Source organism: Kalmanozyma brasiliensis (genome assembly GCF_000497045.1).
Source record: "Kalmanozyma brasiliensis GHG001 unplaced genomic scaffold PSEUBRA_SCAF13, whole genome shotgun sequence".
In the NCBI taxonomy this organism is placed as follows: Eukaryota; Fungi; Basidiomycota; class Ustilaginomycetes; order Ustilaginales; genus Kalmanozyma; species Kalmanozyma brasiliensis.
In genome coordinates, this window is record NW_015961952.1 from 324,387 (window position 1) to 345,918 (window position 21,532).

General features: G+C 57.9%; 7 protein-coding genes across 7 annotated transcripts; 4 read left to right on the plus strand and 3 right to left on the minus strand.

The window, feature by feature from the left end:
- Positions 1-176: 176 nt before the first annotated feature.
- On the plus strand, positions 177-2,402 carry PSEUBRA_001365 (Phox homologous domain protein; the record flags this gene model as incomplete). Its single annotated transcript, XM_059464575.1, has 1 exon — positions 177-2,402. One exon carries the CDS (start codon positions 177-179, stop codon positions 2,400-2,402), a length of 2,226 nt encoding a protein of 741 aa, XP_059321146.1.
- Positions 2,403-2,550: 148 nt separating this feature from the next.
- On the minus strand, positions 2,551-2,903 carry PSEUBRA_001366 (NADH:ubiquinone oxidoreductase, subunit NDUFB4; the record flags this gene model as incomplete). The annotated part of the gene is made up of 2 exons (XM_016434630.1): positions 2,551-2,643; positions 2,730-2,903. The coding sequence occupies 2 exons, from the start codon at positions 2,901-2,903 to the stop codon at positions 2,551-2,553; spliced, it is 267 nt and encodes an 88-aa protein (XP_016294024.1).
- A 239-nt stretch (positions 2,904-3,142) lies between these two features.
- On the plus strand, positions 3,143-3,847 carry PSEUBRA_001367 (protein of unknown function DUF1777; the record flags this gene model as incomplete). The annotated part of the gene is made up of 1 exon (XM_059464576.1): positions 3,143-3,847. One exon carries the CDS (start codon positions 3,143-3,145, stop codon positions 3,845-3,847), a length of 705 nt encoding a protein of 234 aa, XP_059321147.1.
- A 157-nt stretch (positions 3,848-4,004) lies between these two features.
- Positions 4,005-5,390, minus strand: PSEUBRA_001368 (Prephenate dehydrogenase; the record flags this gene model as incomplete). The annotated part of the gene is made up of 1 exon (XM_016434636.2): positions 4,005-5,390. One exon carries the CDS (start codon positions 5,388-5,390, stop codon positions 4,005-4,007), a length of 1,386 nt encoding a protein of 461 aa, XP_016294025.2.
- A 633-nt stretch (positions 5,391-6,023) lies between these two features.
- PSEUBRA_001369 (PIK-related kinase, FATC) lies at positions 6,024-15,515 on the plus strand (the record flags this gene model as incomplete). Its single annotated transcript, XM_016434623.1, has 1 exon — positions 6,024-15,515. The coding sequence occupies one exon, from the start codon at positions 6,024-6,026 to the stop codon at positions 15,513-15,515; it is 9,492 nt and encodes a 3,163-aa protein (XP_016294026.1).
- Positions 15,516-17,553: 2,038 nt separating this feature from the next.
- On the plus strand, positions 17,554-18,908 carry PSEUBRA_001370 (Fatty acid hydroxylase; the record flags this gene model as incomplete). The annotated part of the gene is made up of 2 exons (XM_016434615.1): positions 17,554-18,372; positions 18,510-18,908. The coding sequence occupies 2 exons, from the start codon at positions 17,554-17,556 to the stop codon at positions 18,906-18,908; spliced, it is 1,218 nt and encodes a 405-aa protein (XP_016294027.1).
- A 1,077-nt stretch (positions 18,909-19,985) lies between these two features.
- PSEUBRA_001371 (Centromere protein Mis12) lies at positions 19,986-21,230 on the minus strand (the record flags this gene model as incomplete). Its single annotated transcript, XM_016434632.1, has 1 exon — positions 19,986-21,230. The coding sequence occupies one exon, from the start codon at positions 21,228-21,230 to the stop codon at positions 19,986-19,988; it is 1,245 nt and encodes a 414-aa protein (XP_016294028.1).
- Positions 21,231-21,532: the final 302 nt, after the last annotated feature.

Consider the following 21,532-nt stretch of genomic DNA (forward strand, 5'->3'; position numbering starts at 1 on the left):
TGGAGTAATCGAGGGTCCAACTCCGCATGGATGCAGCTGCTACCCGCTCGATGTGCCTTCGACCTTGACCTCTGACCTCCATCCTAGCCGTCCAATGATCCGCAATCGGCGGAAAGAATCAGCAGCAAGACCATTGCATCGGTCATGACGGGCCCTTCAGAGTCGAGCTCGTTACAATGATGGAAGCCGAGTTGGCGAAAGAGCTACGCGAAGCTACCGACCAACTCCTCGACATCGCGCCCGCCTCATCCTCTACCTTAGCCTCGCCTCATCTCCGACAGAATCAGCAGAGAACGTCGGTCGTATCGGTGTCCACCATAAAGGCTCGTCAGCCAACATTCTCTCCTAGCTCGAAGCTCGAAGTACTGCACTCACCTACGGATATCAGACCATGGCAGTGGCCCGTGCCGCCAAGCACAGCGTCCAGCAGCAAGGCGCAGGACACAGACAGCCCATCAATCGCACCAGTGAGGCTTCAATCTCAACAGCCTATCCGAATCGAGCTGAACCGAAGCTTGACCGACGATGCGGACGACAACCTTCCCGCGCGTGGTCTCAGCAGTCGCACGCGATCTGTTAGGGCCGGCACGGGAGAAGAGTACGACGAGGCGTATACATTGCCCACCGTCCCACTAGACGAGACCGATGACCAAGAGTTCAGAATTGCATCTCAAAGCAAGCCCAGGGTACGCACGCCAGTTCATGACATCTACATCAATCAATACGGCGAACGAGTCGTGCAGGGCAAGGTGGTTGGTCGAATCCTCGGTGGCAGACCGAAGCCAGGATCAGGCAGTGGCGATATCTTACGTCCAACAAGCGACACCGCGTCGCACATGGGAGCCTCCTCCAGCTCGCCCGTGAAAGAAGAACGGTCTCCTCAAGAGCGTCGGGAAAAGTTTGATGCCGCTCTCCCTACTGCGACGAGTCCGCCAGCATTCTTTCTGGAATCTTTCCCAAACGCATTTGGGCCACCGCCAAGCAGCTCACCAGCCACTTCCACGCCGCCAAGACCACCATCGAGCACATTGCCAGCCAAATCTCCGCCTTCAAGACAGAAGGAGCCGCCAGCTATATCTCCGCCGTCAAGGAAAAAAGAGAGAAGACCCTCCTCCTACGCTCGTCCACCCAGCATCCTCAAGGCTCCCCGCGCGGTAGCAGGTGCTCTCACGCTGGCTAATTCGGACAACGTCGACGACGACGTTCCTGTGCTCCCGGACGCAAGCTTCCATACCGCGTCCGACGTAGGAACAGCATCTGACGTAGGATCACCGTCCTCGGTATCATCGATGCAGCTTTCGTTCTCGCCAAAGCGCAACAAGCCCATGGCGCTGTCAAGCTCGCCTAGTCGAATGTCGCACGTTGGAATCGGTCTAGGTCTGGGACGACTCCAGCTTCACAGTCCGGGCTTGTTCAAGAGCCCACAGAAGGAGAAGAAGGAAGCGGAGCTGCTGTCGCCGAGCAACAACAGAACGGTCTCGTCGGACTCGGTGCGGTCCAAGATCGAGCTGCCTTCCTTGCGGCGGCCTACACCGACGATCGAGTTGAGTCAGGCAAAAGCAGAGACGGTGGTCTTGCATGGGAACAGGCGGCAGGCACGCGCGTCAGGCGTCGTTCAAGCACAAGACGATGCGAGTATCGATGGAGTCCCGGTGTATGAGTCGCCGGGGGTCTCGCCAGCAACGCCCTCTGTAACGCCTCTCTCGGATCAGACCAACGAGGAAGATGTGTTCGGAGGGAATGCAGTAGCTGCAGAACCACGCCTGCGACTCGAGTCGGCATCGGAGCCATCAAGTCCGCTACTGTCTCCACGGCGCGCCCAATCGGATCCAGACGACCTCGCGGAAGTCAACTCAGCTCACGAGGAGGCTCAACCTGGCCCCGGCGACGACGACGACAACGCGTCGCTCGAATCAGCCCCCTCCTCACTCATCTCACTGCCCGTCTCGACCCTCACCTCATCCTCTCGCTCGCCGAGCCATACCAGTCTCGAGCGGCGCCGAAGCTCACCCGGTCACCGCCGTTCGTCCAGCCGCACCTCTGCGCCGGACCTCTTTGCTCGCGAGATCCGCATTCGCGGCTGGTCCGAGGTGGGCTCCCAAGCGCGCGGATGGGTGGTCTTCGAGCTGCGCATCATCACTAAGCAGGGAACCCCGATTGTCGCACACAAACGCTTCTCGTCGTTTGTCAAGCTGCGAAGCGCTCTCAAGGCCGAGTGTAGGGACCAGGCAAAGTGGCTACCGGAACTGCCGACGAGGAGGACGGGACTGCTGAGTAAATATGATGCGAGGTATCTGGAGAAGAGGAGGCGGGCGCTGCAGAGGTGGTTGGAGGTGGTTGCGCTGGATCGGGTGTGGGGTGCAAGCGAGGCGTTGCGGGAGTGGGTGCTGGCGAGTGACTAGCGGATATTGCATGGAATGGAAAGTATCGTCGAAAGTCTGTCTTCTGCTGGTGCTGGTTTGATCAGAGTGCATCGTCTGCCGTGAGAGTCTCGCGAGAATGCCAACTGGCGTAACGATATGTGATTTCAAAGCTGCGGGTGTATAGGATTTACTCCTCGTCAGCGCCCTCTGCCGCAGGAGCAGCGGGAGCGTGACGAAGCAGCGAGTCTTGACGTGTCTTGCCTCGCAACTCCCATCGGTCCTGCATCATCACAAAAGGTAACATCGTTCACATATGTCAGCTTCCCAAATCTACCTTCAGAGTCCACTGCAGCGATTGATACTTACATCCGTGTATGAGGCAGCGTACCAGGTGAGCACGGGCACAGTCAGGCCCCAGATGAAGACGTTTCGTGCTTTGGAGGGTGTGAGGCGGAAGCGCTGGTACATGGTCGAGTGCATGTTCTGCCATCGGTCGAGCGCCGGATCGGCCTTGTATGGGTGGTAGCCTCCGCCTGCCATCTTGTCCGGTGTATCGAGGTGGAGTGTGCGGTTGGGTTTGGGTTGGTGAACGATGGTGGTGTTGAGAGGGTGTCGATGGAAACCTCGAATAACGCGATGTTGCGGTCGGATCCGTTGCGAGTCCGCTAAAAATTCTCGCGCGAGTAAGTTTGACCAGGCCAAAGCCTCCACCTTCACAGCTGGACCCTGACTTTCCTCCTCACCTCACACCCTCACGGACACCACACAACGACGGCAAGATGAGCGGAAGACGCAGATCACCGCCGCCACCACCGCGTCCCTACCGCGATGATCTCGGTCGAAGCGATCGCAGAGATGACCGAGCTGGAGGTTCATCCTCACAAGGCTACAGGAGCCGACGCAGTCCCAGCCCGGGGTATTCGAGGTCCTCGTCCTCACGCTACGAGTCGGATCGTCGGGACTACAGGCGGTCTGACAGGGACGACTGGCGAGATGGTCGGAATGACAAGGAAAGAGATCACTACAGGTCGAGTGACAGGGATAGAGACGATCGATATCGCGAGCGCCAACCGCCTCCTCCGCCTCGTTCTCGGCCGGCTGCGTATGATCGGGATGCACCATCCGGCTCGAGGGGAAAATACGATGGCGACGATGCAAGAAGACGCAGTCGAAGTCGATCACCGCCGGCTCCAGTCCCAACTGCGTCCTCGCGGCAGACACAGAAGCCGTCAGCACCGGCACCAGCCTCCGCATCCACATCAGTGCCCACAGGCGACGATTCCGCAGAGGAGGGCGAAGAAGCAGAGGACGACGCAGAAGATGCAATGGCCGCAATGATGGGCTTCGGTGGATTCGGCACGACCAAGGGCAAGAAGGTGGCGGGCAACGATGCAGGCGCTGCAGAGGTCAAGAAGGAACGTACCTGGAGACAGTACATGAACCGGAAGGGCGGCTTCAACCGACCGCTTGACAAGATCAAGTGATCCACAATCGCCACTTGGACGACTGTCTCAATCCTTTGGAATGCCCGTCGTACTCGCCTACACGATCGGCCTCTGGACTTTCTCACCGATATACCCTCACAGACAAATCACATCGCTTTGAAGGCCACTTTGCAGTTCTGCATTTCGTTGCGCCGAATCAGCTGGCCAAAACCACCTTGAGCATCTCTGCACCCACCGCACCCGCCTCTTGGAATCGATGCTCGAAGAAGCCTCTTGTCTCCTCGAATCGTCGTTCGTAGCTGTCAAAGTTGCCAAACTGCACCGTCTGCGCCCATCCACGGGAGGCGATGACAAATTCAGTGTCGTCCGCCCTGAAGCTGTGGTCCTTCGCTGCGGCGTGGCATGCGCCTCGTAGACGCTCTGGTGAGCGGAAGAGGTACTCGCATACGCCAATCCACATCCTAAAGATGGGTGTTGCTGCGAGATCCAGGTGATCGTATGGGTTGATGCCAAGCGAGGACCAGCAGTCGACGATGGCAAGCAGGGAGAGATGCGAGTTCGGGGGTATTGGAGATGGTGCGGCGGTGCTGAGGTCGCCTGTCTCGCTGTGGGAGGTGGCCTTACGAGCGGCCATGTGGAATCGATCGAGCAGCTTGTCGCTCATAAGAATCGGCTTGCGCTCCACCTTTGTGCCTGTGCGTGAGATGATGCTGTTGCTTTCTTCCTCCTTCTCCCAGCCAAACACCTTCTTTCGCGCAGCGAAGACGCGCTCCATGAGTTCTTCCTCCCTCTCCGCGACCATCAGCTTGAATAGATCGGTGCAGCTCTGAGCGAACTGCCGTACTTGTGTCTTTGCTGCCGGGTTGAGCAGCGCTAGACCAGCATACACGTGCCACTTGGCAGAGTAGATGCGCAGACAGATGTTGATCTTGACCGTCTCGATGCCACCTGGGTAGCGCTCCGACTCCCAAGGATACTGATTCGAACAGGACCATGCTGTCCCCATGGACAGGAAGGCGGCATGTGTGACAGCTTGGGTGTTGGCAGTAACGGTGTCGTGCTCTTCGTACGTGAGATAGACGAAGTTGGACTTGAAGCATGCCATGATGCGCTCAACGAGCCGCAGCTTCTCATCTGGCGCGCGATGTTGGATGAGGATGAGCGGTTGTCCTGTTGGGTCGACCTTTGGACCGTGCATGGAATGACACGAGATGATGTAGGTGTCTTGCGGGAGGTGCTTTTCGAAAGCTGCCTTCTCAGGCGCTTTGACCGAGGTCTGTCCTGCTACTATCGATCCGATCTTGGTAGAGGATCCGTACTGCTCGACAACCTTGTCAATGAAGGCAGCCTCGACTGAGTAGATGATGAAGTCGCTCCGCCGTGAAACGAGGTGACCATCTCGCAAGACATTAAGCCCGGACCCCTCCAGCTCCTTGTGGAGCTTATCGTAGTTTTCCGGACGATCGCAAACGTTGACCTTCTTCCAGCCGGCGTCTCTCATCTTGGTGGCATAAAGACGTCCCATATCGCCCATGCCGATGATGCCGATTTCGACGGTGTCCATTTCGGTTGAGGATGTCATTCCGGTTTTATGACGCTATTGGCGCCCGCGGTGAAGAATCGTGAGAGATGATGGGGGACGAAGCGATGGTAGTCGTGAGCAAAAGGCTGAGTTGAGACCGGGACTCGGACACTTGATGGCGCCGCGCTACGCGGTGTGACTGCATAGTGGAGGAAAAAGCTTCTCTGAAGTCACAAGTCACCGTGACAAGCGCAGAGACCAACACTCAGCGCAGAGTCACGCGAAGGCAGCCTGGCTGAGTTGGCTTTCTTCTCGAAAGAGAGTTGGACCCTGACGAGCTTGGCCTCCTCCTTCAGAAGACACCATTCACATCACCCTCGCTTCTATTACCCTTTGATCCAGGACAGTCACACCTTCTCAAGTCCCTTCTATCATTCAGAACGCTATCCTTACTCTTTCAGTAACCGCCACGCTCGCTCTCCGACGGCTAAGCCCTCACATATCGCAATCACAATCCTCCACGGCATCGTATATCTTCCCTATTTCCCTGCGCAAGTCTCTTCTTCCGCCATTATCGTCCTGGCACAATCACATCGCAGATACCCCCTCATTCTCAGCACGAATCCTTAACTTATCATCATTGCCTCAGGTCACTTTCCCCAGCATGATTGCTACATAGCAAGCTTCGTCAACATGGTCCTCTCCCTCAAGGAGGTCCTTGAACAGGTTCGCAGCGACAAGATCAAGGACCGCCAACAAGGCATCGAGGCGCTCGAACACATCTTTGCCGACTCCGAACATGTCCTCAGGATCGACTCGGAACAAGATGGAAAGCCATGGCTCAAGATCTTTCAAGCCGTGTTTGCCTGCGTGCTCGCCGACAAGGCGGCATGCATCAAGAAAGGATCGCTGGCCGACGCCCAGCCCATCGCTCTCTCCAGACTCCAGCGCAGCGCTCAACTGCTTCGCTCGCTCGTCGACAAGGCCGCTCCTCTTCTCACACGCAAAGTAGTCAAAGCTCTCGTAACCCACATCGTCCAAATGGTCAACCATCGCGGTTCCCTTTTACGACCTATTGCGTCAGCATACATGTCGGCCCTCTGCGCTATCCTCAAGCAACAGCACCACGTCGACCATCTTGACCCTGACGACTGGCAGCACATCACCTCTCTCTGCTTCGACGTCCTCCTCGGGCGCGAGCTCGACGCTCCGCCCTCCACTCCAGATCCCACAGAATGGCTTGCCTCCGTCGCTACCGCTTCCGACTCGGCCGGCCAACGACGCGGTCTCAGCCTCGAGGATGCCGTTACAGCAGAATGCCTTCGTCACCTCATGGCAAGCACGGTCGCACCACTGCTGGGTCCTGAAGGACTTGGCCTCTCGCTTCTCGCCGACTACACCCGCTTCTTTATCGTCTTCCCTGTCGAGTCATCGGCTCACTTGCCCGCCATGAGTGGGTTCGTCACTGTGCTGGAGCATATCGAACTCAACCACACAAAACAAGTTGCCGACGCGGCTCTGGCGCTACGCCAAGTGATTCTGGCACTCTGGAAGACCAAGAGCCATCTGCTCAAAGTGCAGCTGCTCCTCTTCCTTCGCATTTCCATCCCAATCATCGCCTCTTGCGCAAGTGGGCAGTCCGAAGTGGCCTCGCCACAGAGCTCCGTCCACAAGAGCGCGTTCGCAGCGGAGGCGTTTGCATTCCTCGAGCTCGTTCACGAAGCCTTTCTCCGCGATCCTGACACACGCTGGGCTCTCGAGCCCATCCGAATGGATGAGCTCGTCTTCTGTTGGCCGCAGCAGGACCGATCCGGGCAATCTCGACCAGTATCGCCCTTCAGCAATCCCGCTTTCTACCTCGCACCACATTCGAATGGTCAAGGCTCCATCGCGTGGTGCCGCATCTCTCTACAGGTCGACATCATCGACGCACTCACAACGCTGGAATCTGCGCATCAAAGCAATCGCAGTCCCACTCCCACGCCTTCGGGACGGGAAGGAACAAACGAGCCACAGCAAAGCATGGGGATCAGTCACCGTCCTGCTCTGCGTGTAAGATCATCGAATGGGAAGCGAGGAAGCGACTCTCTCCCGTCCAGTCCTCAAAAGCGCCGACGAACGGATCTGGCGACCGACGCGGACAGTCACCAGCAGGGTGCATGGTTGCGACAGCTAGTCGAGATGATCTCACCGACCGCCTCGACGCCCAATTTTGGTGCCTCTGCGAAGCTCGGCGCTCTTCAGCTGCTCACATTCCTCTTGCTGATTCGACCTGACCTCATCGAGAGCGCAACGCTCGTCGAGGCTCGACAAGGGCTGCTCGCACTGGCCACGGACACAGATAGCCTCCTCGTGTCGTGGAGCCTGGTTGGTCTGGGTGCTATCGTGCTCGCATTGACGTCAGCCGGCGTCAAAGACAGTGGCGTCGGCATCCTGTCGGCGGATTCGAGCCTGCACGCGTGGGGCATCGCTGTACGAAAGCTGCAATTTCCGGACACCTGCCGCGCCTCTGCGTTCCTACTAAACATCATGCTAGCGACAGCTGTCCTGTCGGAGGACACTCTGCAGCCAGAAGTTTCACGGCTGGTGGCAGAGGTCGATCTGCAAGGGCCGCCGGTGCTGTGCGACAGCGTGTGTCACTTGATGACCATGCTTGTGCAACGCACCACTTCGAGTCGTGTCTATCAGCATCTTGATTCTCGCAGGAAGGTGGGAGCATGGTTTGCAAGCTCATTTTCACCCGACGACGCTCTTCAGGCGTCGTCCCTGAGCGCTAGCTCAAGACCATCAGCCCTCCTATTGTCGTATCAGGATCTGTATCGCCTCGTGAACCACATCATCGCCGATGGAGCATCCGACTGCGTTGAAGCACCCCATACCACCATGCTCGGTGACGATGTGGCGGATCTCCTCCGGCGACGATGGCGTTTGCAGCCCCTGCGCGATCTGACACTTCGGTCTTGCACTTCCTCTACGTCGACCGCCGAGAAGGGAGATCACAGCAACACGGATCCCATCCGACCATCGCTGCTCTTGATAGAACCTGCCAACCGGATGCTGATCGCCCTCGACAGGAAGCTCGACGCTTGCCTCGGGATGCTCCATTCCGCCGACGCCGAAGTTGGTGCAGTGCCTGCTGTCCCATATTACGCTGCAATTGCGGTCATCCATGCAGCTCTTCTCACTATCGATGTCGGGGCGCAGGCAACCTCCCAAAGCAGCTCGCAACGTACAGCCAGAGTCAAGCGCTGCTGCCAACTCATCCTCCAAATTGTCGATCTCACATCCGCGGGAGGTATGTCGGCACGAGAGCGCAGTCTGGTCCTTCAGCAACTCGGCTTCCTTGATCCCCTCGACGGCTCTGCGACGTACGACGACGACGATGACACCAGACCCGCCGCGTTGCTCACGTCTCCCAGCAAGGCGAGCGGCATTGCAGCAGTGCCCGCAAGCCGCGAAGAGGTTTCGAAGCCAACTCCGCTGTCAAGAACAAGTGACAGAGTCAAGCAGGCCTGGACAGTCATCCGAGAAGCCGACATGCTCGAGGTGATGCTATCGCGCTGTGAGGAGTTGCTCGAAGACATCTTGTGCGGCGACGAGGGCTCCGATCCAAAGTCGGCCACGATCGCCGAGTCCAGCAGTCGCGACGCGTTTGACGACATGCAAGAAAGCAGCGCTTCCAGCAATCTTCGCACCAAGGCCACGACTTTAGGCTCCGACATCTCGACCGAAGCCAGAGACACTATCGTTGGGATCCTAGTCCATGTGCTCGCGGGTGTTCCGCGAATGCTGACAGAAAGCGCGGACTCAAAGCGAGATGAGGTGGTTGTCGCCTTGTTCTTCGATTGTCCGGTCGAATCGATGATTCCATTGGCGCCCGTGCTTTTTGACTTGCTGCATCGAGATACTTTATGGATGAGCCAGCGCGACCTCGTGGATGCGCTCGATCGGCTCGGCACGGATCTACTCACTCCGTATCGATACGCAAGAGTCCCAGCTGCCCGCATCGCTGCCGTACGCGCGATCACCGCTGTCGTCCCTCTGCTCCTCGAGAGCTTCGACGAGCAGTCGGATTTGTTCGACAAAGTACAGAAGCTGGGTGCCTTCTTCGCCGATCAGATCGGACGAACCAAATGGCCAACGCCGTGGCAGATCCAATTAGCCTGCGCTGACTTTCTGGCGGTGTGCCTGAAGATGGATCCGGACGGCTGCCTGCGTCGATCGGGCAGTGCACGAGCGAGCGCCTTCGCGCCAGCGCCATCCCTCCTTGCCATCACCACAGACGCTGACGTACGCGTGCGAGCTCTTGGCTCCCCCGTCGCAGCTTGCGTCTTCGAAGCGTCATCGTCTGACGAAGAGCAGATGTCGCAGCTCTATACTAGCTTTCGCGATGGGTTGCCGAGCGATCCAACGATCCCACAGCACATTCTGACGCGAGCTTTGAGCTTGGCCAACGTCGCTATTGCCAACTCAGCCGTCCGCAGATCGGCACTTTTTCACCTGCTCGAAATTGTGCTGGCGACGAACATGCTGCATGCCACTGTGCAGCACTTGTTTGCGCAGGTTGCGAACAGACTCGGCTTCCCCGACTCCTCGAGCTGCTATCAAGCGTTTGCTGGTCAAATCACTTGGGGCATGGCCACGAACAATTATGACCCGTTGCAGGTGCCCTGGAAAGTGCTCGGCTTCGCAAGCAAGCGTGATTGCCTGGAGGCGACATTTACTGCTAGCGGCAGCATGCTTCTCGCCGCTCAGACGAAGGAAGGTCGCACGCAGTTTGATGCGCTCGTTCAATTGACCAAGCGAACGCAGCAGCAGGGGTTGCAGGAGTGCCTGCCTTTCCTGACAGCAGCTTATCTCGGTTTCGCTGTGCATGCAGCTCAGCAGCAAGGATCGCTGGATCCGACGGTCGTCAGTCAGCAGACGTTGCACGAGCTGTCTTTGCTCGGCTTTGCAGAGAGTGACACTCACAGTGTGCTGCGAGACATGATCATGACCGTGGACGATCTTGTTGTGGTCTCTCTCCTGGGACTCTACTTCGAGCCAGCAAGCACTTTGACGGAGAGTCGACGAGCTGCCGTTGAAGCCTTGACTCAGCACAATGTCAAGAACGGCAAGATTCTGGCAAGCTTGACGCCGATTCCGGAGTCCTGTGACCTCGTCTTGCACGAACCGAGCCGACCGTTCTTCGCGAGTGCCGTCGTCTGCGCAGCCTTGTCCGTCCTGCCATGCCTGGGCATCGAGCCTTTCCGCAAAGAGGTGGTCTACAACGTGCTTCGCCACACCCTGCATCAGATCGCATCTTCCCGGTTCCACAACGACCAGCTGCGCATGTGTGCAGCCCTGCGTATCTACATCGCAATGTGTGGCGACAGCTTCTGGGCGGACGATCTCAATGCGCGTACCTTGATCAAGAGCATCGAGCTGCTCCTGGGTCAGGGACACCTTCGTGACGAATTTCGGCCTATCTCGATGTACGCCTGCCTTCACTCTACTCTCGCCAAGCATGCTCCCGAGGTGCTCGTCTCGTGCGTTGTCACTTGGTCCGCAGAGGTGGCGGAAAAGCTCGCCGAAGCGCCGGCCTCAGGAGACTGGCTTCTCGAATCTGCTCGTGCCATCGCCAAGACTTCGCCCATAGCTACATCTGCTACGGTCCTCCTATGGCCTGTCAAGCTCTCGTCGACAGAGCATAGTGCCATCGAGAGCTTGATTGATCTTGATACGGTCGCATTTGCGATGGAAGCTTGTCCGCGCGTCTGTCTGCACCTCGCCTCGCTTCAGCGGATCCGAAGCGTCCTCCGGAAGGCGGATAAAGTAAAACTCGAGGCATTCTGCCATGGATCAGCGCGGAAGCTGCTGGAGCGTATGACTGAGTCTCACGCGGCGGGGGCGGCACGCACAGGCAATGATTCGTGGAGCGACGTCGTGAGCGATATCTTCGCCCGGATCGCGAGCGCTGGCGAATTGACGCAGTTGCAGCCGAATCAGCCTCGACTCCGTCAAGATGGCAAAGACTACGGGCGATCTACAGAAGCGTTCCTGGCGACTGTCGACACGGGCCAGACCACCGGGCTGTCTGCGGCGGTGGTTCTCACAATTCATGACCTGGCCAGCGCCCTGCCCCTCGAATCAAGCTACCAGGCCTTTGAGACGCTGCGCGGCATTGCAACCGTGGTCGCAGTCCCTCTGACAAGTCTACACGCCGCTAAGGTGCCATCAGCCATCCGAGAGGAGCTCGACCGCATTCGGCCCAGCATCGCCTCAAGTCACCTCAGCGTTGTAGCTGCACCACCCGCTCTACTCGACCCATCCTTGATGCATGACCGCGTGTCATCGGATCGCTGGATCTGCCGCATCTCAGCACATCTGTGCGAGATGATCTGCAGCTTTGATCAGCGGAGCATCCTGCGCCCAGTAAGGCACTTCGTAGCGACAAATTCCGCGGCAGCCAAGTCGCTGTTCCATATACTCCTTCTCTGGCTCACTGTCACTGATCTCGAGCCAGCAGCGGGTGTATCGTCCTCGAATACCAGGAAAGGGTCCAAAGCAAGGCGGTCCGACATACAAGAACAGGCGCGCTCGCTGGAATCGTGCCGGAAAGCGGTCGCGACCCACTTCGAACAAGTGCTTCAAACAAACGCTTCCGACCCGGCCTGCAGCGCCACCATCGTGCAAGCGCTCCTGGCGCTCCGATCGTTCCGCCCGGTACCAGCGGAGCCGGATAAGGTCTGCTTCTGGTATCCCGTCGACACTTGTCTGCTGGCGAAGCGGTGCATCGCCTGTGGCCTCTACTCTGCGGCCATCTTCTTCGTCGAGCACGGCGTCTGGGAGGAAGAGCAGTCACAGGCGTCGTCCACGTCGCAAACAAGAACTCGAACCGAGTTGCTGCATCAGGCGTACATGAACATCGACGACCCTGACGCCTTCTACGGAATCAAAGATGGAGACGTACGAGAGCTGCTGCTGAAGCGTCTGCATCATGAGGGACAGTGGCTTCGCGCTTTCCAATATCATGGAGCAGACTATGAAGCATCGGCTTCCGACGGCCAGACTCCGAGCGGCCGACAAGCAAGCGCCCTCGGGCAGAGTCTCTCGTTGCTGGGTTTCCGACACCTCGTCGAAGGCGTTTCTCCGGCGTCAGAAACCCGCGAGGAACCCAGCCAGCCGACCGCCGACCGCCTCGGATCCGGCATTACCACCTGGGACCTTCCTACAAACTCCAGCTCAGCACTCGTGGGAGGCAACAGCGTCGAGCTGGTCCTCAAGACTCTGCGGCAAGCAAGTGTCGAACAGAACGTGGACGGCGTCTTGTCCCAGGCGGTCCAGTCTCAGCTCAAGTCATTCTGCTCGATCCCTGCGGAGAGCATCGCCGCCAAACGCAGGCTTCGAGGCGAGCTGCTTGCCCTCGGACAGATCAAAGATTGGCGCAAGGCATCGGGGGCACTGGGCCCGGAAGAAGCTGTGGCGCATCTTCGGTCGATCTGGACACAAGCGGATGATGGCAACCGTTTCGAGGTCACGGAGAAGGTCCTCAACACCCGTCAAGCTGTACTGGAGGCAGCAAGGCAGCGGATGCAATCGCACCAGATCGGCGACGTACTCGACGGCCCAGCTGAACAAGTGGCACGGGCGGAGCGACTGCTGCTCGTCCAACTCAGTCGCCACTCCCGCGAGCACGAAAAGCTTCAAAAGGCTATCAACGCTACTGCACGAGCGGAACGGATCGAAAGCGCCTTGGGCGATGGTGCCAACTTGGCCCGCGAGGAGTTTGCAGCGGTCTTGTGGGACCAGAAGGAGCATCCACCTGCGATCCAGCTTCTCTCGCAGATCGTGGATCATCTCGCCGTTACAACTCAAGCTTCTGCACAGCAGAGGCGTCGAGGCGCTCGCTTGTTAGCCCTGCTGGCTCAATGGCGAGCGACGGCCAGATCGCAGCATCCACGCGAGATCGACCGCTCCCTCTTCGAGCCTGCTCTCAAATTGATTGCCACCCTTGGCGCTTCAGGTGCTGTTCAAGACCCTGCCGTATCCGCCGAAGCCTCTGAGATTGCGTACCGATGGGCACGATTTGCAGAGGAGCACCATCGCAGCTCGGATGCGGCGGAGATCGTCCGTCTCCGCCGCTACATTCAGAGCCGTGTCGGGGAGATTGCCCAAAACCAGCGCGAGTGCGAGAGGACGACCTCCAAGACGGAAAAGAGCAAACTTCTTCAATTTCAGCGTCAGGCCGAGAAGATGCTGCGTCAAGATGAGACTCGCCTATCCGAGCTGGAAGCTTCGAGGACGCACTTCTTGCGCCGCAGCGTCGTCATGTACGCCCGTGCATTAAGCTCAACCGATGCTCACGATGATGCTGTGGCTCGCCTCGTCTCGCTGTGGTTCGAGAACGCAGATGACATCGAGGTCAATCGCCTACTGACAGGCTGTCTCTCTTCGATTCCGTCTCGCAAGTTCGTCCCCCTCATGCACCAGCTCTCCGCTCGTCTGACCGAGGTGCCTGACCAAAGCGATACGATGGCACCCTTTCAGAGGAATCTCACCGAGCTGCTTCTGCGGATGTGCCAAGACCACCCGTTCCACTGTCTCTACGCCGTATTTGCCTTGATCAAGACCGGTGCCGATGCGAAGGCCGCCTCAAATCGTCACGGCTCTGGAAGCTCGTTGATCCCTCCGGAGAACTCGCCGCACTCGCAGTCACCTCCCATTTTGCGATCGGCTGCCGCTGAAAAGATCTGGAATCAGATCAAGAGGCGGCCTTCGCTCTCGAAAAGGATCAAGACGTTCGAGGAGCTGTGCTTAGCCTACGTCGAGTGGGCCGAGTTCGATCTCGCTTCTCGCGCGGACCGGTACTTTCAGAACAGTGGCGCCATCAAGAAGGGCGCCTTACGCATGCCACCTTCCGGTGAGCTGCGGCTGGCACGCCTGCGAAACCTAGACGTTCCTGTGGCCACCGCTCGCCTCGACATCGACCCGACTTGCAGGTACGAGAACTTTGTATCCATCGTTCGGTACAGCGAGACATTCACGACGGCAGGAGGCATTCATCTGCCCAAGATCAGCGAATGCATCGGGAGCGACGGCAAGCGATACAAGCAGCTGTTCAAGCGAGACGACGATCTACGACAGGACGCGGTCATGCAACAGGTGTTTCGCATGGTCAACGAGCTGCTGCAGGCGGATCGACGCACACGCGAGCGCAAGCTGTCCATCCGAACCTACACCGTCTTGCCATTGGGCCCGCAGTGCGGGTTGCTCGAGTTCGTCGTCAACACGGTGCCGCTCGGCGAAGTGCTCATTGCTTTGCATGCCAGGTACCGACCTCACGACATCACACCTATGCAAGCAAGAAGCAAGATTCGCGAAGCACAGCCTACGCCTGCTGAGGCCAAGCTGGAAGCCTTCCTGGATGTATGCGAGCAGATGCGACCTGCTTTCCGCTACTTCTTCAGTGATGCCCAACGCATGCCGAGGGACTGGTACGAGACGCGGCTCAGGTACACACGCAGCGTCAGCACCAACTCGATTGTTGGACATGTTCTCGGCCTCGGCGATCGCCACGTCTCGAACATTCTGCTGGACACGGAGAGCGGAGAGTTGGTGCACATCGACTTTGGCGTAGCGTTCGACCAAGGCAAACTGCTGCCGATCCCGGAGTTGGTGCCGTTCAGGTTGACACGCGATATCGTCGACGGCATGGGCATCCACGGCGTCGAGGGCACGTTCCGGCGCTGCTGCGAAGAGACGCTCAGAGTGCTACGGGCACATCAGGACGTTATCAAGACGGTGCTCGAAGTGTTCCGCCACGATCCTCTTTTCGCATGGACATCAAACCCCATCAAGGTGCTCAGAGCACAGGAAGACGAGGAGAGCTCGCTGCCTGCAATGAGCCTGGAGAGATCAGGCACCACGGCAGGAACGTCGCGTTCGACACCAGCGCCAGCGCCTACAGCAGCAGCACGAGCACGGGTTTCGAGGTCGACTACTCCCTTTGCGATGCCTGGCGAGGGCGCAGGTGTTGTAGGTACCGACACAGCCGAACTGAGTGCGGACCGAGCCGTCACCTCGGTGATGAGCAAGCTGTCGTCGTCCCTCAGCATCGAGTACACGGTCAACGATTTGATCCAGCAGGCCATGGATGCAGGCAATCTGTCAGCCATTTTTCACGGCTGGCAGGCTGCATTGTAGCAGGATCCGCGACGCGGTCTCAGCGGTGGACACCGAAGCAGTGTTGAGGAGGAGAGCTGATGAACGATTCAGCCTCAGGAGCGAAGGGGGCTGACTGGAGTCTATTCATCGTGAAACAAATACGTTCACAGTCACGACGTTATTACAGTGGGTGCATGTGTCAGGGCGTTGCCATGTCCGGGCCTGAGTGTCTGCGGGTCTTCGTTGACGCAGGCTCACACAAGTAGGAACGAAGAGAAGACGGCCGGCGATCAACTCTCGCGAGCGTGCGCAGCAGTCATTTCTGCAGAGCCGGTGTGTATGCTTCATACCTTCGCGCTGATTGGACTCTTCACGGAAACTACACGTGACGTCTAGGCGACAGGGCATATACAGTATGCATCCTATGCGAGAGGCTGAATGACGTCCGCTGTTAGCGTAAGCGCTTGCGAGCGATACACTGCAGCGGACTTCGCACAGGTACAGCGGGGGAGAACATGTGGCCGTACAGACTGTGGGGATCGCCACGAGGCTTCGGCGTCTTAATCGACTACGGACGATCTCGTGTCTCATGTAAGACTCGACTTGCAGGACCGGTTGGTATCGGAAGCTTCGATCGACGTGAGCATTCGCGGCAGAGCATTCAAAGCTCAGATGGGTCGAGACTCTGGAGCGCTTCTCTCAAGCAGAGCGCATGCAGGTACCGTGGCCGACGCCGGTGTTTTCAACCTGTCATAAACACATGGCAAGTCTTCCTACCAGCTTTGAACTCTCCCTGCTCGTCACCATGATGGACGAGGGTCAGGAGCGCACTTTGCACAGGTGTCAAATTGCGCGCGCGCGCCTGGAAGGCGTCTTTGGTAATCAGAGTTTCGGCCCTAAATTTAGCGCTCCAGCAAGGTGACCGCACAAAAGCAATTTCACATTCAAGTCGTAGAGACGCAGCTCAGCGGCTGCGTCATGCGCCCACCTCGGCAAACAGATCCGCACTCCGCAGCCTCGTCTTACGCATCACGGACGGTCGGCTCCACAATTGTCGATCCAAGCTTCCGGGTTGTTGCACAGAGAGAGCGGCACAGCAAAGTACTCCAAATCGTGCTGAAGGCGACATTGTTACTGGCTCAAACTCGAGCAGCTACCAAGCACCCTCAACTGCATCTGTTGTGAAAATGCCTCGCGGTAGTATGAGCAGCTTCTTACTCAAGGCCTGTCCGAAGAGGGTGAGCCATCCATTCAAAGCGCGGCGATGAGACCGTAGAAATTTGCACTCGAACGCCGTTCTTGACACCTGTATTCAGGCGGCTGTACTTTGTATTCATATTCGTTGGCGATTTTTCCAAACAATAGACTTGAGGCGTCGATTTGAATTCGAACAACGTCACCGCAAACAAGGCTGCAGCATGCATGAGCAAACGCCTTCTGCGGGCACAAGACTCTTTCAAACGCCTCTTTCTTTGTGGGACCGCGGATCAAAGTGAGGCTGCACAGCGGTGTGTCTGTGCCTGTGTAACCACCATGCAGTGATTGGCCGCCCGCCCCGCCTTGCCACAAGCAGCCTTGTCGGCTCCTGAAACCTAGAACTCACGATGCCAACCTTGTTCCCCCGTGTCGACGTAGGAGATCGCTTTGCTCATCAGTTTGAATTGTTCCTCCCCGCCAATGCGCTGCAGTGGTGACGGAGCCCACAGCTGTCTGCGATCATCTTAATTCTCCGCTCGCCTGTGATGCTGCCCCTCGTTAGGCGAGGCTAACCCTTCCCTTGCTTATCACAGGGTTGAAAGTCGTCGGAAGTTTGCTCCCATGATGTAGCCCCGACCTGAGAGTTTCCGGTGTACGCAATCGTCAAGGTTGTGAGACAAGTCTTGCTCCACTCTTCTACTGACTTTCCGGAACCTGCACCTTCTCTCGACACTGCGCTAGTGCCCAACCGTTGTCCAGGCCCCCGCCCTCCGCACAATCCTAGCCACCTTGTGTCCCAGGCCAGATCATATATACACCCCCGCACTGCAACCTACGTCCTCCTTCCCACGCACGACCATATCTGTCTACACCATACAATATGAGCGCAGCAGTACACAACTACCCTAAGGACGCGGGCCGCGCCCCGTCCAAGCGCCCACCTATGGGCGATCAGAAGCTCACCGACATCAAGAACACCACCGGTGGCGCTATCGCACCCGACAATGCCTGCGACGAGCCGTCACCTTGGGCTCCTCACGGCTACGGCGAGAAGGCCATTGGCAAGGACCCCGACACCGGCGAGGGATACGACAAGGTGTATGGTGTTCGCCCCAAGACCACCTGGCACCTGAAGCCCGCCAGCGAGCGCACCCTTTGGGAGTTCATTGCTGGTATGGACATCGCACCCGATGTCTGCTATGCCAAGCGTGACACCAACGAGAAGCTCCGTGGTCCTCCTCCTACCCAGCCTATCTGGAAGGAGAACGTCTTCATCCTCTCGGCCGCCTCCATCGCCCCCTTGCTCCACACCGCATGGAACGCCACCTTCCCCGAGCACAACATGCACTGGGCTCCTGCGTGGATGATGTACCACCTCGGCTTCATCGTCTTTGCCGTCGCCATGATCAAGCGTCTCCACACCTACATGGCCAAGTACGGTACGCTCGACGAGCAGAACCGTGGCCGTGACATGGTCGACGACAAGCATGTCAACCACCTCGGCCAGTCCATCTTCATCTACACCATCTTCCGTACCCTCGGCCCCTTCCTGCTCGCATGGAGGGGAGGCATGTCCAACGCCGACCTTTGGGGCGGCCTCTCGTGGGCTACCCCCCTCAAGATCGGTTGGTGGGAGGTTGCCCTTGACTACTGGTTCTACCTCTACCACCGCTCGTGCCACGAGTTCGACTTCCTTTGGGTGTGTTTTATTTCCAGCTTCGTCGCGATCAATTTTTTTTCTCACACCATATTGACTTTTTTCTTATCAACTTTGCTTTCTTTCCTCTTCTCTTGCTCTCCTTCGCATGATGCTATCGCTGGATGGGCTTTCGGCAGTTCATTCACCGTCAACATCACGCTACCAAACACCCGACGCCGATCCTGTCCATCCTGGCTGATGACTACCAGGAGGTGATCGAGGTGTTCATCGTCCCCTTCCTTGCGACCGCGATTTCGCCCAAGATGAACTTTATCGAGCTTTGGTTGGTCATCTGCTACACGCTCTATGTGGAGGCTCTGGGTCACTCTGGTATCCGAGCTTACTGGGCCCATCCCATCCTCAGCCCCGTTCTCGCCCCCTTCGGTATGGAGCTCACCGTCGAGGACCACTCAAACCACCACCTGTACGGCAAGGCCGGCATGAACTACGGCAAGCAGACCCGCGTCTGGGATCGCATCTTCGGAACCGTCGACCCCCGCCGTGAGACCCAGGAGGTCGGCGTCTTCGGCTCGTAAGCTAGACGCCCACATACCAACAAACAAATGGATCCGTTCTTCCTTTCTACTGTACTCCTGTATACCTCTTCTAGTCTCGTCTTGTCTTTGCTTTGATTACTTTTATGTGTCGTTGGCATGTATCTGCACAAGTCTGTGTGTGTTGCCGTGTGTGAGAAGCTACGCATGTTTTTAAAGGATCTTGGGTATAGTATATGGGTGATGCGGCGTTTGCTGTTCGCCAGCAGTGAAAGATATGATCCTTGGCTTTCGCTGTTCCTGCAATTGTTTAGGCGAGCGTGTGTCGGTGGTGGGGTGGCAGTGAAGCTCTCGCGTGTGCTTTTGGCTGATCCCGCGAATAGACCATGTTCGTTATAGCCCGTCAGCCAGCGCTTTCGTATTTGCCTTTGGCTGATCCCGCATGTGCGTCTGGGTGAGCGTGTGTTCATGTTTGAGTCCCAGTGAGGCTCTCGCGTGTGCCTTTGGTAGCCTCTGCGTTCACGTACTGGTGATCCGGCGTGTTATACTTCAGTCACCACGCGTTTGCATTTGGATGGTTCTGCGTCCTGATTTGAGCGGTCCTGCTTTCTGTGCTTTGGTGGCGATCAGGAATCTCGCAAGGGCACTGAGGTGATCCGCCTCCCTGTTGACGCGGTCCCGCAACTGTCTCGAGGCGGGCCTGTGTCTCGGTCCAACTGTGATTGTGTGACCCCGCCGTTTGCGTTCGGGTGAGCTGACACGTTCTGGTTTGAGTGGTCCCGCATTTCCTTCAAGGCGGCGGTGAAGTTCACGCAGAAGTGTCAGGGTGATCCAGCGCCTGTGTTTGAGTGATCCCGCGTCTGCATTTGGGCGGTCCTGCCAAACATGTTTGTGTGGTCCTGCGGTTGCGTTTGGGTTCGATCGTCCCACGTCTGCTCAGTTCATGCCTCGCACGCTGCCTCCCACCGACGATTCTCACATGATCGCATCCGCATTCCGTCTCGCCACATGCTGTGTGTATCGAGCAAGTCGCTCAGCAAACGTCAGCACACTCAGATGAGAACCGAAACACCAGGCATGCGATGTTGAGGGTATCGATTCGGAAAAGTACAACGCTGGCTAGCCTCGTGAACGGCCTGCAGTCCCTGGCGTCCTGCGTTTCGACGATGCCGGTTGACCGGTCAATGTCCTCTTCCTCTTTGGCGTCTTGGAGTCATCCTCCGCCGCTGCTGCTGCCGCCTCTTCCTCTACGGCATCCTTGTCCGCGCCTGTTGACGTTGTAGTCGCACTCGTTGCAGCTGCACCCGCACCACCCCGCTTGCTTTTGGCAAGAATGCGGTCCACCTCCCAATTCAAGTACGGCTCTCGTCCGCGCTCCCACACCCGCACGTCCGCTGCATTCTCGTCGTCTCCGTCCGCATCGCCTGTGTTGCCCTTTGACGCCGATGCGCTGCCGGAGTACAATGGCGCTCCAAGCGGATCCGCGGACCGAAGCTCGCCAAGCGCTCTGAGCAACGGAATGGTGTCCGCTTTCAGCTTGCGTGCATGTTGGCCAAGCGTTTCCGTCAGAACTGGCACTGTCGACTTGCTGTCCGTTGTAGGTTCTGCGTAGAGGATAGCCGAGAAGCGATCCGCCAGCTGGAGCATGCGATTGAGGCTCTCCTGCGTTGCATTTTGCGCGAGGAGCAGCTTGTGTTGTGTAGCCCTGGCAGCGGCGATCTGGCGCTTGAGCGAGTCTTCCGTCTCACCCAGCTGGTAGCTTCTCTCGTTGGCGCTCGGTACACCCTTCTTCGCCTTCCCACCCGTCGCCTTTGTCCTCAAGTCCAACCCACGATGATGGTCCAGCGTCATGTACTTCGCTTGGCGCGAGCGGATGCCGAACACGGACCTGAAGCAGTACAGCTCAAACGTGTCCAGCGTGTGATCCAGCGAGTTCTCCATGAGCGTCAGAATCCCGTGGATCCCCTGTTCCGCTTCCAGCTCCCCGCCCTCCACACCCTTGAGAAGGTCAGAGATGACCACCTCGAACTCGGTCGCGATGCTGTACAGATGCTCGTTGGAGAGGTAGACCAGCGCATCGATGAAGGACTTGGGGTTGTAGCCAAAGTGCTCGGTGAGCAGCTCGAGGTGTGCGTCTGTCGAGGCTTCTTCTTTTGGCGCCGGAGGCTTGGTGGATGGATTCGATGGACCGGCTTCTGTGGATGGCTGCACTGCGGTTGTCGTTGTTGCGCTTTCGGTCGAGGCTGATGAGGAGGCCGTGGTGGTGGTTGCTGCTTTGTCTTTGCCCTTCGAGGCAGCGTCGGCCGATGAAGAGGCGACAGCGGCCGCGGAAGCGCCTTGCGACGAGCGCCTTGCGGATGGCATTGTGTCCGTTGCCCAGGGGTATATGTGTGATCGCGATCGACGGTGATGATGACGAAGAGGAAGATCAACACCATGCCCTGCAGGTGCTGTTTGTTCTTGCAGCTGAGCCAAAAAGTCGCGTCAAGGGTCAACGCGTGCGGATATTCAAAAAGTGTTAGGCTGCTTGGGCAGACAGTCAAGGGCAAAATTTCGGAAGCAGGAAGACAGCGAAATGCGAGTCGATCACTCCACATCAGAGAGCCGCGCTCAGGCTGAGCGGAAAGTGACAGGCTTGCGCAAGAGCCACCTACAGGTTACGCAGT